Below are 16784 nucleotides of genomic sequence, written 5' to 3'. Positions count from 1 at the left end.
GTCCCACATAAAACCGATTGGGATGATATCAAATTTACGAATCGATTTGACATGGACAGATCTAACTTTTGCACACAAGCCACATACTTCCAAAACCCCCCTCTCCTCAGAGGATAAAAGATTACTAAAATCCGAACACTCAATTTGGTTTTGTTTGATATCTCTACATTAGAAACGAGAAGAAAAAAAAATGTGAAAAACAAAATAAAGAAATAAAGACAGAGTGGCCTCCCGTTGTAACGGCCAACACCCCCACTCGTTGGCCTGCCAACGTGCTCCCTTCCCTCCCTCCCTTGTTCCTCTTTTCTTCCCTCCCCCAAAAAAATAATAAAAAAAAAAAATCCCCCAAATTTTCTTCCCAGAAAAATCCCATCAATAAATTCCACCAAAAACTTGTATCAATCTAATTTAATCATAGATATACATACATTTTGGTGGTGAATTGGTGGTCAAATGCAGAATAACATATTGTCAACGATGCGAAGTTTGAAACTTATTGACGGTTGTAAAGGTACCCAAGTATACGCCATAAACGCCACCTCCACCGCCACCACGTCAGGCACCGGCGGAGGCGGAGGTGGTGGTGTTGGTGAGAAGATTCTTCACCATCTTCAAGACCACCTCCGAGTCAACTCGGTCCGATCCAAATCAGGTTGCCACCACCGCAGCCATTCTAACCTCGATCATCGAATCATAACTACTGACATTCTTCTCGAAGACCCGCTTCTTCCTTACGGGTTACCCATTTCCGATCTGGTGGAGCCCACTATCGACCCTTATCTTAAACACGTCGATTTGGTGGGGACACTTGCTGATGTGTATCGCCGGATCGACTCGTGTCCGCAGTTTGATTTGTGTTTACTGTATGTACAGCAGTCCGCGGTGTTTCGGGTTGTGTCCGACCCGAAACTGTTCCGGCGGAGTCTTCGGAGTGCTAGGCAGCATGCGGTTGATGTGCACAGCAAAGTTGTGCTCGCCGCGTGGCTGCGGTTTGAGCGGAGGGAGGATGAACTTACTGGCTCTACCGCATTGGATTGTTGCGGCAGGAATATTGAGTGTCCCGTTGGGGCTCTTGTTTCGGGGTATGACCCTGAATCCGCTTTTGATCTTTGCGTTTGTCGCAGGGATCAAAAGCAGGTCAATGAGGATGGTGAGGAGGATGAAGATGAGGTGGAGGAATGTTCCACCTCGTTGTCGCAGGAGGAATTTGATTTGGCATTCGTTGTTGGGGATGAGGAGGTAAGCTGCATTCGCTATAATATTGCTTCGCTTTCTAGGGTGTTTAATACATTGTTGTTTGGAAACTTTGTCGAATCAAGACGAGAGAATATTAATTTCACCCAAAATGGGATTTCTGTCGAGGCTGTTAGAGCCTTGGAATTGTATAGTAGGAACAAAAAGCTGGATTGTTTCGATCCAAATGTTGTATTAGAGCTGCTTTCTTTGGCAGATAAGTTTTGTTGTGATGACTTAAAATCCGATTGTGATTACTATTTGGCATCCTTGGTTACGTGTAAGGAGAGGGCTTTGGCGCTAATGGAGTATGGCTTGGAGGAGAGGGCGTATCTTTTGGTCGCGGCTTGTCTGCAGGTGTTTTTAAGGGAGCTTCCTGGTTCGTTAAATGATCAAAGAGTAATGAAGTTCTTTTGTAGTTCCGATGCTAGTGACAAGTTGGCGTCAGTGGGGCATGCGTCTTTTTTGTTGTACTATTTTCTTAGTCAAACGTCTATGGAGGATGATATGAAATCTAACACCACCGTTATGTTGTTGGAGAGGATGGTGGAGTCTGCCACTGAGGTGTGGCAAAAACAACTCGCTTTTCATCAACTTGGGTGTGTTATGTATGAAAGGAAGGAATATAAGGATGCCCAGAATTGGTTTGAGGAAGCTTTTGAAGCGGGTCATGTTTATTCGCTGGTTGGTGTTGCTAGAACCAAGTTTAAGCGCGGCCATAAGTACACCGCATATAAGATAATGAACTCTTTAATTTGTGATTATAATCCAACTGGCTGGATGTATCAAGAAAGATCACTGTATTGTGTCGGGAAGGAAAAAATGGCGGATCTAGACAAGGCGACTGAATTGGACCCCACGTTAACTTTTCCCTACAAGTATAGAGCAGTTGTATTGCTTGAAGAAACTCAGATTGGAGCTGCCATATCCGAAATAAACAAAATTATTGGTTTTAAGGTCTCTCCTGATTGTCTCGAGTTGCGAGCTTGGTTTTCTATTGCTCTGGAAGATTACGAAGGAGCTTTGAGAGATACACGGGCACTTTTGACCTTGGATCCGAGTTATTTGATGTTCCATGGGAAATTGCCTGGGGAGCAGCTAGTGGAGGCTCTACGCCCTCATGTCCAGCAATGGAGTCAGGCCGATTGTTGGATGCAATTATATGATCGATGGTCATCTGTTGATGATATTGGATCTTTAGCTGTTGTGCACCACATGCTGGCAAATGATCCTGGGAAGAGTCTCCTTAGGTTTAGGCAATCCCTTCTTCTCCTGCGGTAAGTACATACCTTGCTCCATTTTTTTCAATTTAGTGGCATTCCCATATTAGAAAGCCTAGACGAGGGTCTCAAATCACCAACTTCTCATGTAACTTATGACTCAATTTGTACCTCAGATATGAACTTGTCGTCATACTAGTATTTGTTGGGTTTCTTGTTCGTCTATTCACGTATCACGGAGATGTTTACTTAGAATTTCATTCAAGCTACAATTCAGCCAGTTTGTCGTCAACTTGTAGTTGCCCTTGTGAATGTGTTTGAAACTAGAGATTGCTTTTTGTTTTTTCATTAATTCATTACTGAATCTAGCGTTTGACTTTTGTATGGGAAGTATAGTGAGAGAAGATGTTGGTAAAGTATAGATATCAATAGGTGTTATTTGGCGCTAAATAGCTACTTTCTCTTTAATTGCAGACAGTAGTTGACATATTCTGCTAAGATGTTCAATAAAAGATTAATAATGATTGCAGATTTCAAATCTCCTCAAGTGTTTTGCAGTTTAGAATACAGAAAAACAGTTTCTTAACATTTCTTTACATATATGTCCTATTAAGTAGCTGACAAACAGTTATTGCTGCAATATTGTATTGCATAGCGTGACTGAATGTTTCTTGACCTCGTTTCTTCCAAAAACATGTCTGACAGGCTAAATTGTCAGAAGGCGGCAATGCGTTGTCTACGATTGGCTCGAAATTGTTCCACTTCTGATCATGAAAGGCTAGTCTATGAAGGGTGGATCTTGTACGACACTGGTCACCGAGAAGAAGCTTTAGCAAAGGCGGAGGGGTCAATTTCCATCCAAAGATCATTTGAAGCATTTTTCTTGAAAGCTTATGCTCTGGCAGATTCTAATCTTGATCAGGAGTCTTCATCCTATGTCATCCAACTTCTGGAGGAAGCTCTTAGATGCCCTTCAGATGGCTTGCGTAAAGGACAAGTAAGTGACTTATATCTTATAGCTTGTTGCTCCCAAATTTCCACATTTGTAAGACTTTCTTACCTGTATTTATATATTACTATTTTTTATCATGCTTTCCTTTATGTTTATTTTTAAATTATTTCTCCGTCATTGACAGTTGCAATAGATCATTCACTTGTTGTGATCCTATATCATTTTGGGATTTAGGTTCTCTTCTTCTTGCTGTTCTCAAAATGTAGTAAATATATTAATCCATCTTTTGAATTTTTGCAGGCCTTAAATAATCTCGGAAGTGTTTATGTAGACTGTGAAAAGCTGGATCTTGCTGCCGATTGCTACATGAATGCTCTAAATATTAAACACACTAGAGCTCATCAAGGCCTAGCAAGGGTATATCATCTCAAAAATCAGCGCAAGGCTGCATATGACGAGATGACAAAGTTGATAGAAAAAGCCAGGAACAATGCATCGGCCTACGAAAAAAGGTCCGAGTATTGTGATCGTGACATGGCAAAGAAAGATCTTACCATGGCAACACTCCTTGATCCCTTGAGGACATACCCATATAGATACAGAGCAGCTGGTAAGTTTAATGTCCCTGTTTTCTTCTTCTGAGGTATTAGTCTAGGTTTATGAATATGACTACCGGGGATATTTCTCAAGTATAGCCCTATCTTAGTGAACTGTTGAAAGGCCCGGAATTGCCAGAGAAGTATTGTGTTGATGTTTTAGGATGCTGGAATTTCACTCGTATGCACTTGTTTTGGCTGGTGATTATTCTGCACTGCTTGCATACAGTTTATATTTGGTGGCTGTAAATCGGTCAATACTTTCACCTGCCACCTTAATCTTCTGCAGTCTTTGCTCTGTCTAACAGCAAGGTTAATTTTGTAAGAATTTGGAACATTGGTTTGGCTTGAATGCTGACTTCATAGTGGTGGTAGATTTGTAGAAATCACGGGAGTGCTTAGTAGTCGGGATATCATATCATAAAATACTGTTACTAGTCGTACATTTTAGTAGCGCTTTTAGCTTAAAATCTAAAAATAAAAGGGTTTTATTTTATGCACTTTTTATTGATCTTTTGGCAATAATTTGTCGTACAATTAATATAAATATCGTTTACTCAATTGTAAACATATTTTCTTTACAAAATTAAACTATGTGAAACTCGATTTATAGTAGTTGGAGGAATTCATTTTGGCTTTTAAAAAAAAGATAGGGATATCACGTAGAATTTGAAAAAAACACCGGCGTACCACATAGAAAAACCCAAAATAAAAACTCCTGCCCTTCAACATCTCCAAATACAATGCTAGAGGAACTTTGGGGCTTGCATTAAAGCCCAATCAAATAGCCTTCTCGGATCTAAGAATGGCCAAATATTAAAATCTCTATGTGCTGTTTTCAAGTCAAAAACTTCTTGTCCGCTTCTATTGTTGAGCTTTGTAATGTTTAAATTGCCTGTACTGGTAGCTCCTAACTCATTTAACTCATCAATGTAAGAGACCAGGGAATTGTTTGGATACAAAAATAGCAAGGGAAGGGAAAGGGAAGGAGGGGGAGGGGATGAGAGGATGGAGTATTGTGGTTTTCCTCTCAAATATTTTCTCTGTTGGAGGAATTCATTTTGGCTTTTAGGAGCAGAATGGAGTTATCCATTTTCCTCCTCCCACAGTCCCACCGTTTCTATTCCTTATTTTGCTAAGCAAACAGAGGAAATTGCATCTCTCCCTTTTTCTTCAAATTTCCCATCCAAAAAAGGGTATGAATTTGTTTAAATACAAATATTCGAGGGAAAGAGAGGGGTGGGGAATGGAGGAGGGACGATGAAGCTACAATGTTTCCTGCCTAACCAAACAATTGGAATTATCCTTCTACCTTTCTCTCCTAAACTGTTTCCTTCCTTTATGTTTTAACTTTTAAGGCTGGGTCGGAATGAGGGTGCAGTGATTCGGTAATATAGGTCGATTTGAGGTAAAGCTTGTGATCTTAGAAGTACATTGTTGGGGATAACACTCCATCTCATTTTTGTAGTTTAATTATCAGCAGTTCTTTTTCAACTTTGTTGTAGGCTAAAACTTTTATCTCGTTTTTCTATTAACCATTATTACGCCTGCAGTACTAATGGATGACCACCAAGAAGATGAAGCCATTGCCGAGCTTTCAAAGGCCATTTTCTTCAAACCTGATTTACAGCTTCTACATCTTCGAGCTGCATTTCATGACTCGATGGGCAACAATTCTGAGACCCTTCGAGACTGTGAAGCTGCGCTTTGTCTTGATCCCAGTCACATTGATACACTTGAACTTTATAGTAAAGCACGAGAACAGACTGATGAACAACGGAAGTGACACATACAAAATGGGTCGAAATTGTTTACATAGCAATATTTTTATTGCCACAAGCATTCCTGTGGAAGTTGGGAGACAACTACTCGGTGCAATCCGGTAGATTTTGTCTTCTAAAGCACATGCCAAATTCAGTGCGTCTTGTATGTGATAGTGTTGCACGTGAGACCAACCAGTAGTTGTATATTCCTTATACCTTATTTCCTTATATATATGGTTAATGGTTGGTCTCACATGTAAGACCATGTCATATACTTCGTAAGTTTCCAGATTGTTTGTGCTCTTCATGTATACCCATGTTCATGAGAGAACATCCGGGATTAGGGGATCAAGAGACTGATTCATGTCGACATGTAAATATTTATGTTAACTTGGTTGCGGTTTTAAACGCATGAGGATCGAGAGAAGGGATGATATCTCTGGTGCAGGGGCCGTATTTTAGACTGCGGCGGGGATTGTTTTGTGTAGGTGACAATTGTGAATGGAATTAGTCTATTCCTGATAGAAGTTTATGTCAAATTAGTTTTTGTATTGCTGTAACATTGTGAATGCCGCTTTTTGTTTTGTTTGTATAGGCAAACTGGCAATTTTGCCTTCAATGACACAGCAAACTCTGCCAGTCAGATCAGAGTGTCTTATTACACATATAAACCTTTGTTTTTTTTTTATTGAAAAACACTGTTGGGAGCTTTGAAAGTGAACAATCAGTCACTTGTTTTCGCTATGTTTATTCTGATATCCGGGTAGACGGGTAGCCTGAAATCCATGGTCTTGGAACCTTGGGTTTCTGGTTGTCAACTCCGACATTGATCTTTCACCTTAATTGTTTAGTTCAGTGTACTATTCCTCCATCGCGTAAGGAAACCACGTGGTAATTTTGGTGCTGTCGCCGTTTTGACTGTAGCTTCTATTGACATCTTCTCTGATCGTCCTTTCATTATCACTTTCACTAGGATTCTATCAAATATTGGTTTGATTTTCTGGTATCTAGAACGAGAGTTGTAATCAAATTCATTTACTTCGTTTTCAAGTTTGCTACTTATTTTCCCCGACCATAGATACCACTCCATCAAGTTAGATTGCTTATAGCTATTATGGTTTTCTTATGCGTTTTTCAGACATCATTGCATGACAAATTGCAGGTAGACGAGATACAAAAGCGACCTGGAATAATCGAAGTTACTCGGAAACTTTAATGAATCCAGCTTTGAATTGCTTGTCGACCTCTTCTTTGATCTTGAGGGCCCATTCAGTTCTCATTCGGCGTAGTTTATGCTTCACCGGTTTATACCCTGGCTTAATTGGGATCCTATGTTCGGATATTTCGCCATGTATCCCTGTCATGTCTTTGTAGGACCAAGCAAAAATGTCCTTGAACTCGTTTAGAAGGTCAATTAACAGTTTTCTTTCTGTTAGGTTCAAGGTTGTCCCTATCCTAAATTCCTTAGGGTTTAGGTGTGTTCCCACATTTATTGGTTTGGTGTTTTCTATTACAGGTGCCTCTTGTTCTTCTTCTATTATTTCTTTTACGACGCACGAAGGTAGTTCAATTACTTCAGGGTTAGGTCATCCCCATTATCGTCATAAATAGAATTGCAATCAAAATAATAAGAGAAGTAAACAAAATTTGACTTATTCATATTAAAACTTGAGAAAAGTTGAAACAAAGATGCCATCTGAGCAGTGGTAAGTGGCGGTAGAGGTACAACCTCTAGGACAATCCCCATATTACTGTTACTAGATGAAGCTAAATTAGAAGATAAACAAGAAGATATGATGGGAGGGGAAGTGACAACAGGTGGAGACTCCCTATTAACTACTTTGGACTCAAGCTCAGACTCCGACTCCGACTCTTCTGGCTCAGCTTTGAACATCTCACCTTACCTGTCGTGAGCTTAAAGAGCATGTCTTGGTTGTTGGTCGACTTAATTGATTTTCTCCATCCTTTCTGTGACTTAGCTGGATCTGTATCTATAATCAGAGCCGCGGGATTGAAGTGATCGTCACGGAGAATCATGGTAATAATCTCATCCTGAGCCGCTTTCACAAACCGTTCCTCCTCAAACAGAAGCCCAACCGCGTAACACCCCCATACACCAAGATGCCTTACCAAGACCACCTAATGCATGAGAGTGCTACCATCTCGGTTGCCCGAGGTAGAGTATATCAAATAGACCATAAAAGAACGTATTTTAAGTAAACAGTTTAAGTGATTACATGCAAAACCAACTGATAAAATACGATACAAGTGTTCCAACCAAAAATCCATCTAAAGTAAATAAAATGTCTTGACACAACAACCGAAGACTACTAGCTGACTCGTGGTGACTCATCCCCAGCTAACCCTTGCGCATCCAAGTCATACCTGCTCAATAACTGCTCACCATCCCCGAATGGATCACCATAGTTTTTAAAACAATTAAATGGAGTCACTTACTGCATTCACAATGTAAGATAATACAACAACAAGTACACGGTCACAATTCTCCAACATCGTCACATCGCCAATCAACTGGCTAGCCTGAAGGTCTAGCCCTGCCAGATTACGAGTCGCAATCGTCCACTCAGCCGGTGGGGGACGCAGCCGTTCCCACCTAAGCCCCGGTCATCTCCATCGAGCGATCAACCCATGTTCCTTAATGTGCACACACTACTACAAATCCAGGCAACTACAACGCCCCTTTAACAACGTTTATGCACGAAAATCACAATAGACATTGTAGAATGTATGGCGCGATTTTTATTAAACTTAATTACAACGGGTATGGTTATATAACCGTTGTTATACGTTTTAACAACGGGTTAAATTTGCACAACCGTTGTTAATAATTTGGCGCAAAATTGGCGCAAAGTTAGTGAAAAGTAATCACAACGGGTATTTTTAAACCCGTTGTTAAAACTTATTTAACAACGGTTGTTACTTATTTAACAACGGTTGTTGTTGAACAACCGTTGTCAATACTTTCAATACTATAAACCACACAAACACAGATCAGCTACAGCCACAAAACACATACATAACCTAACACAAACACAAACACAGACAAACACAAACACAAACACAGCAAACACACTTTCTCATCGTCTCTTTCTCTCTTTCTCTCTTTCTCATCGTCGGTTTATCATCTCGCCGTCACTGTTGGTTTCATCGTCTCTTACTTTCTCTAATTATTAGGTAAATCTCGCCGTCACTGTTGGTTTCATCGTCTTTCATCGTCATTGTTTTCTTTTTTTAATTATTTCATTTAATTTGCATGTATATATGATGGGTTTTTATCGATCATTATTATGTTATTATTCGCTTATTAGCTCGTAAAACAAATTAAATAAAATAAAACAAAGAAGAAGCAAGATGATAGAGAGGAATGCATGATAAACTTAATTAATAATTCATTAATATATATATATATATATATATATATATATATATATATATATATATATATATATATATATATATATATACATAAATTAAAAAAAAATTACATTTCTAAAAATGCAATTCTTATATTTTCATAGAGAGTCTTATTCTCTTCTATGATATCCCTCCTCTCCTCCTTAGCTATTTGGAGGTTTCGTTTGATTCTTGCTATATCGTCATATAGCCGCAACAACCGCCGCTCTCTGTCAAGCCATTTCTTTTGGCGTCCTTGAGTGCGGCTTGATCATCCACAAGATAGCTCCTAAAACTGTCCTCGATGTGGAGCAACGGCCGGATGAAGCTGTTGTTGTTCTCGGTCATAGTAAGAGTTTTAAGGATGTAATCGTTCATTTTGTTGATGAACTTTGGAGTTGTTAGTTTGAAAGATTAATTAGGGGTTGGAGATTGTTTTAGCAGTTAGGGTTTGAAGATAGTGAGATAATGGAATGGTGGTTGAGATAATGTAAGTATTTATACTAAGTAATGTGTCCTTTGAGTTATTTTTTAATTAATATAATATATGCATGTTTAGGAAGTTGTGCCATAATCATCATATCTCCCTGCTTCAAATCTAATGTAAACCCTTCTCATTCCATATATTGTCCATTCATATGCACAGTACAGGAGGGATGACAGTAATAATGCATGCATCGGAATTATAACGGGCCCCGTAATTATGCATGCATCTAGTAATATTTAATTTTTTTTTATTTTGTAAAAACAAACAACAACGGTTATGTAGAAACAACCCGTTGTCTTTAGTTATAACGACGGTTCTTTGTAAATTAACCGTTGTTATAACTTTCCCACCAAAATTGAGTCACACTTTCCACAACGGGTTTTTATACTTAAAACCGTTGTTAATAGTTTTAACAACGGGTTCCTTAAGAAAACCAACCGTTGTTAAAACCTTTTACAACAGACGCTTTAACAACGTCCACTTTTTTATATAACAACGGTTTTTAACCGTTGTTATAGCCTGTATTTGTAGTAGTGACATCCCCCTTGTGACGGGAACCACAAGGGGCAAATCAAGGGCGTGAAGCCACTCCCGAAAGTGACTCCACTCAGCCGAGGACGCACCTCGCGAACCACAGACAATCAGCAACAACCAATTACAATATCAACAATACTAAATCAATTACGATATAATCACATGCCAACAACCAACAACCATCTTAATATCATGTATATAATAAGTGAGTAGAAAACCCTACCTGAAATGCAGTCACCACAAATCGACACAAACCGCAGATCAAAAGTGTTCCTCTACGAAATCACCTCCTATCAATATATAATCATATAATTACCAACCATCATCAACAATACTTCCAACTACCCCCAAATTACCCAATTAGGGTTTAACCAAAACTAACGAATTAACATAAAAACTGATCTAGGATCTTACGCACAATACGATGATCTCAAAGGTGTAAAGAACTCTGAAATCCGACGACTCAAGCCCTTGGATTTGATAGCAATGTGAGAGAAGGATGCAACGTAGACTTGTTCTCTTTTTTAAAATATTTAGAATGACGTAAAAAGTAAAAGAAACTGATGAAAACTACTTTATATATCATTCTAGCGTTGCTATCAAAACCCGACCAAAACCCGTAAAAACCAACGTACTCGATCGAGTAACTGAGGTACTCGATCGAGTAGGATCGAGTAGGATCGAGTACCCATTAGGCAGAACACTGTCCAGAACGCAAAAATAACTTACTCGACAGAGTAAGCCTTACTCGATAGAGTACCCAACAACTCATAAAACTATTACAGTCTTCCTTCCTTAAAGATGAACTTCGTCCCCGAATTTCAAACCCATACTCAAAAACAAACTTGCTAACTCGACTATGACACAACAACACAACAAAACTCAAAAACCAAAACCCAAACACAACTCATACTGACTAAAAACAACCACTAAATGTACCAAAACTGACATAAAACCGTACCAAAACCTTATGCGATCATCTCCTACCCCCTAAAAGAAACATAGTTACGTCCCCGTAACCACACATACCTGATCAAAAAGAGACGGATAACGCTCCCTCATAACCTCTTCCGCTTCCCAAGTTGCTTCCTCAACATTGTGATTGGACCATAAAACCTTGAGCAACACTGTTTTCCCAGATCTAGTTTTGCGAACCTTGCGATCAAGAATCTCTTTTGGCACCTTTAGATAAGACAAGGATTCAACCAAATCGATGTTTTCCACCTCTAACACATGGTAAGGGTCACTCACGTACTTCCGTAACTGAGACACATGAAACACATTACGTACCCGATCCAAAGCTGGTGGCAAAGCTAACCGATAAGCAACCTCTCCCACATGATCTAAAATCTCATACAGGCCAATGAACTTTTTGCTTAACTTCCTTTTTTTTACCGAACCACATTACCCCAAGCATAGGTGACACTTTCAAAAGAACCTTGTCCCCAACCTGAAACTCGATGTCCCGACGATGTAAGTCCGCATAGCTCTTTTGTCGATCCTGGGTCGCTTTCATCTTTTGTTGAATCACCTTCACTTGTTCTATCATCTCATATACCATATGTGGTCCTAAAACCACTGCCTCAGCACTATCATCCCAGCAAATCGGACTCCTACACCTCCTCCAATACAAAGCCTCAAACGGAGCCAACCCAATACTCGTGTGGTAGCTGTTGTTGTGAGAAAACTCGATCAAATCCAACCTATCTTCCCAACTACCACCAAACTCCATCACACAAGCCCTTAACATATCTTCCAAAGTCTTGATAGTTCTCTCTGTCTGCCCATCTATCGCAGGATGAAACGCAGTACTCATCTTCAAGGTAGTTCCCATCAACTCCTGCAACTCTTGCCAAAATCAAAAAATGAACCTCGCATCCCGATCTGACACAATGTTCTTTGGCACCCCATGTAACCTCGCTACATTCTTCATGTAGCCATTTGCCAACTGCACCTTACTCCACGTATCTTTCATTGGAATAAAATGAGCTGACTTAGTCAAATGGTCAACGATCACCCATATCATGTTATTACCTTGCTGGCTCCTCGGTAAACCCACTATGAAATCCATGGAGATAGATTCCCACTTCCACTCAGGTACCTCGAGAGACTGAATCTTACCTTGTGGTCTTCGCTGCTCCCATTTGACTCCCTGACATGTCAAACATCTAGCCATAAACTTAGCTGTTTCCCTTTTCATCCCAGGCCACCAAAAAGTCTTCTTAAGATCCCTATAAAGCTTATCGGCACTCGGATGCACTGAATACGGTGTGCAATGAGCCTATGTCATGATTAACTTTCTCAACTCATCATCCTTAGGCACACACCATCTCCCATCAAACCGAACACTCCCATCAGAATGAATAGAGAACCAAGACACTGTCCCCTTCTTTACTCCATCCCCCCACTCCTGAATCTTAGAGTCAAGAGCCTACTTCCTGGGAATATCATCATAAAGATCCGGTTCCATTCTCAAGTCTCCCCTAGCATCCCCTTTTTGAATCACATGTATCCCCATCTTACCTACCTCATCTCTCAACCTCATCAAAGACATAATTTGCATAGAAAATGCACACTCTTCCTACTCAACGCATCAGCAACCACGTTTGTCTTCCATTCATAGTATATGATATTCATGTCATAATCCCCGATAAGCTCCATCCACCTTCTATGTCTCATGTTCAGCTCCTTTTGAGAAAAGATATACTTTAAACTCTTGTGATCAGAAAACACCTTAAAGGTCACTCCATAAAGATAGTCCCTCCAAATCTTGAGATCAAACACAACTGCACCCAACTTTAGATCATGCGTCAGATAGTTCTCCTCATAAGGCTTCAATTGCCTAGAAGCATAGGCAATGACTTTCCCGTTCTACGTCAACACACAACCCAAGCCGTTCTTTGAAGCATTTGTATACACCTCAAAGTTCTCACTCCCCTCATGTAAAGCTAAGACTGGAGCCGTGGTTAAACGCTCCTTTAATGTTTGGAACGCCGTCTCACAACTTTCATCCCAACGAAACTTGTTCTCTTTCCTCATCAACGTGGTCATAGGCCTGATAATCTTTGAAAAGTCTTTCAAAAACCGTCGATAGTACCCTGCCAAACCCAAGAAACTCCTGATCTCGGCCATAATCTTTGGTGCTTCCCACTTGGATACTGCCTCTATCTTGCTAGGATCAACAGATACACCCTCTTTAGAAATCACATGACCCAGAAAAGCCACTTTCTCTAACCAGAACTAACATTTAGACAACTTGCAAACAGCTGGTTGTTGCGCAGATTTTGCAACAGCAACCTCAAATGCTTCTCGTGCTCTTCCTTAGTCTTGGAATAGACTAAGTCGTCATCTATAAACACCACCACCAACTGATCCAAAAACTGACTGAAAATCCGGTTCATTAAATCCATAAACACTGTCGGCGCATTAGATAACCCAAACGGCATCGCCACATACTCATAGTGACCATACCTCGATCGAAAAGCTGTCTTTGGTATGTTTTCATCCCGAATCCTCACCTGATGGTACCCCGATCTCAGATCAATCTTTGAAAAGACTCTGGCCCCACTCAACTGGTCAAAAACATCATCTATCCTTGGCAAAGGATACTTGTTCTTCACTATAACACTGTTCATCTCCCTATAGTCGATACACAACCTCAAGCTCCTATCTTTCTTCTTCACCAACAAAACTGGTGCTCCCCATGACGATACACTAGGTCTAATGTGCCTCTTTTCTATCAAATTATCGAACTGTTTCTTCAGCTCTCTTAACTCCTTAGGACCCATGCCGTATGGGGCCTTAGAGATCGGTCCCGTCCCTGGTTTCAACTCTACACGGAAATCTCTCTATCTCTTTGGTGGTAAACCCGGTATCTCCTCCGGAAAAATATCTGGAAACTCTCCCATCACTGGTAGCGCATCTGCTGTCGGCTCTATCATACTATGATGTTTCACATGGCTTAGGACACCCCTTCCTCAAGTAAGACTTCAATGTCACCGCTGCAATCACTTTGACTTTGGGTTTGACAACAAACCCACGATAAGACACACTAACTTCCTTAGGACCTCTCAAAGAAACTTTCTTTTGGTAACAGTCTATTCTAGCCTTGTAATTACCCAACCAATCCATCCCGACTATCATCTCAAAACCATCCACAGGAAATTCTAACAAATCCACTAGAAGATCAACTTGCCCAACTATCATGGATACCCCCTTATATAACCTCCCACAAGACACTGACTCACCCGATGGTATAAAAACTTCATATTTTACAGACTCAAACTCTCTCAAACCCATAGATGTAGCATGACCCGACGATAGAAAAGAGTGTGACGCCCCCGAATAAAACAAAACAAAGGTAGAAACATCGTTAACAAGAAAGGTACCGGTGATCACGTGTGCATCATCCTCAACAACTTTCTTGTCCATCATAATTAGCTTGTCACTGATCTTTTGTCCACCCCTTGTACTGTACTAGCTGAAGTAGAAGGCTTGCCAGCTGACCCCTGATTGTTGTTAGCCGCCGGTTTCTGATAAGAATTACCGCCATTGCGGTTAAACCCACCGTTGTTGTTACTCTGCCCTCCTTGATTATTCCATGACCCAGCTCATCGGTTGCTAGCATAACACTGTGTCAGACCCTGCGAAAAGCTCCCCTGTGATGGCCTCTGAAAACCTCTCCCCCGTCACTAGTACACTCATGCCTCTTGTGGCCCATACTGTAATACTACGGATTTTATAGGCTAGTACTCGACCGAGTATGGTCTACTCGATCGAGTAGTGTGTGTCGTGTAGTCGGTTTGGCTACTGCTGAGGAACACTCGGCCGAGTATGCTGAATACTCGACCGAGTATACTCTATACTCAACGAGTATCCGGTCTGACGAGTAATATTTCAGCGGTTTGATTCGAGAGTAATTAGGGCGTTATATATTTCGTTAATCAGTTTCTAAACACAATTTACAAAACCTAAAACATCACACGATGCTCTAATCACTCCGAATCTCTCCTCTGTGTGTGGACAATCATAAGAAATCATACTCAACCCTTTAATTTTTCGTCGGTAAGTCTTTATTCTCATGTTTAATGGTGGTTGTTTCTAGGGTTTGTCTTTAATCATGTATTGGAGGAAATGGGATTTTGGCAATTAGTGATTGTGTTATGTGATTGTTGTTTAGGCGAAGACTTCATAGAGGAGCCATTCTAGTTGCTTGATCTCCTTCGTTGCTGTTGTGCTAAGGTAGGGTTTCGCTACTCAGTTACTGTTAATTGATTTAAGATTGTGATTGTATTGTGTATGATTGTTGTCTGCTGATCATCGGAGTGTTGGTGTGGTGGTGATGCTTGTGATGATGTTGTGATGGTTGTGGTGGAGTCACTTGCGGGAGTGGCTTCACGCCCTAGTTCACCCTTCGTGGAACCCGTCAGGGGAGGGGATGTGCACATTAAGGGACAGGGTTATCGCTCATTGATAAGCGGGACTTTGGTGAGGATTGGCTGCGGTCCCCCACTGGCGGCGTGGGCTACCTGTTGCGATGGGTAGTCTGGTAGGGCTATACACTTCGGTGTGTAGTCGGTCACTGTGTGAGATCGAGAGACCGGGGATGGAGGATGACCAGCTGGTTACTTTATGCATTTGTCTTATTTTGATTGAGCAGAACTGACCCCTTTGTTGTTTTGTAAAATCTGTGGTGATCAATTCGGGGATGGTGAGCATATTGTGACAGGTGATGCATTTGGTGAGCTTGGGGCAGTCATGGAAGAATCGTCACGCCGGATTAGTATCACCATTACGAGTCTTAGCTTTTGTTTTGTAGTCGTTGTCATTTGGATATTTATTTATTAGATTTTGGAAACATTGTAACCTTTTATACTTACCATACTTTAATAAATGTGTTTGGGACAGTTGCTTTTGATATGTACTAACCTTGGGCAACCGAGATGGTAACAGCCTTTCATGCTGGGGTAGTCATGGCAAGGTACCTTGGTATGAGGGAGTGTTACAAAGTGGTATCAGAGGCGACGATTCCGGCACCTAAAACAAATGAACCCAATGAACTTAGGGAGTCTAAATAAAATGAACCCGTGGAGAGTTGTTTGGAGCTACCGCAAGGACTTGGGAGACGTCCCAGAGTCGCACTATGGCCCTCACAAACTCAAGACGGTCACGGGGGGAATGTGTTGTGTGTTTATTTGGTTCATGTGTGTGGTGTGTCGAAATTGAATGCTTGGAACATGTGGTAGAAGATGTAATGTGTAAAAATTTGTAAAGGACATTCTGAAATTGGTAGAAAGGCATGATGGAATTGATATGTGAAATCAGTTGAAACGGTTTTGGCATGAAAAGTGTTGATATGTTACATGTTTCCTATGTGGGTTTCAGATTTATGACGTAATATGCTTAAATTTGGGTAGAAAGGCATGATAGGATGTATTCTTGTATTGTTTGTAGCTTGTTTTGGCATAACTCGGCATGCGGGGCGGGTACTCGACCGAGTAGAGGGTACTCGGCCGAGTAACCAGGCACTCGACCGAGTGTTGTTTGGCAGTGAGTAGTAGTAGCTACTGGAAGTGTTTTCTCGAC

The 16784-nt window shown here is 40.7% G+C and overlaps 1 protein-coding gene across 1 annotated transcript; it reads left to right on the top strand.

The window, feature by feature from the left end:
• Positions 1–63: 63 nt before the first annotated feature.
• LOC141587049 (ethylene-overproduction protein 1-like) lies at positions 64–6485 on the top strand. Its single transcript, XM_074408468.1, has 4 exons — positions 64–2510; positions 3159–3450; positions 3706–4015; positions 5555–6485. Exons 1-4 carry the CDS (start codon positions 454–456, stop codon positions 5785–5787), a joined length of 2892 nt encoding a protein of 963 aa, XP_074264569.1. The 5' UTR covers positions 64–453; the 3' UTR covers positions 5788–6485.
• The last annotated feature ends 10299 nt before the right edge of the window (positions 6486–16784 follow it).

This window comes from Silene latifolia, chromosome 6 (genome assembly GCF_048544455.1).
Source record: "Silene latifolia isolate original U9 population chromosome 6, ASM4854445v1, whole genome shotgun sequence".
Classification (NCBI taxonomy): domain Eukaryota; kingdom Viridiplantae; phylum Streptophyta; class Magnoliopsida; order Caryophyllales; family Caryophyllaceae; genus Silene; species Silene latifolia.
Note: the sequence above shows the minus strand (reverse complement) of the source record. Positions and strands in the feature narration are given on the sequence as shown.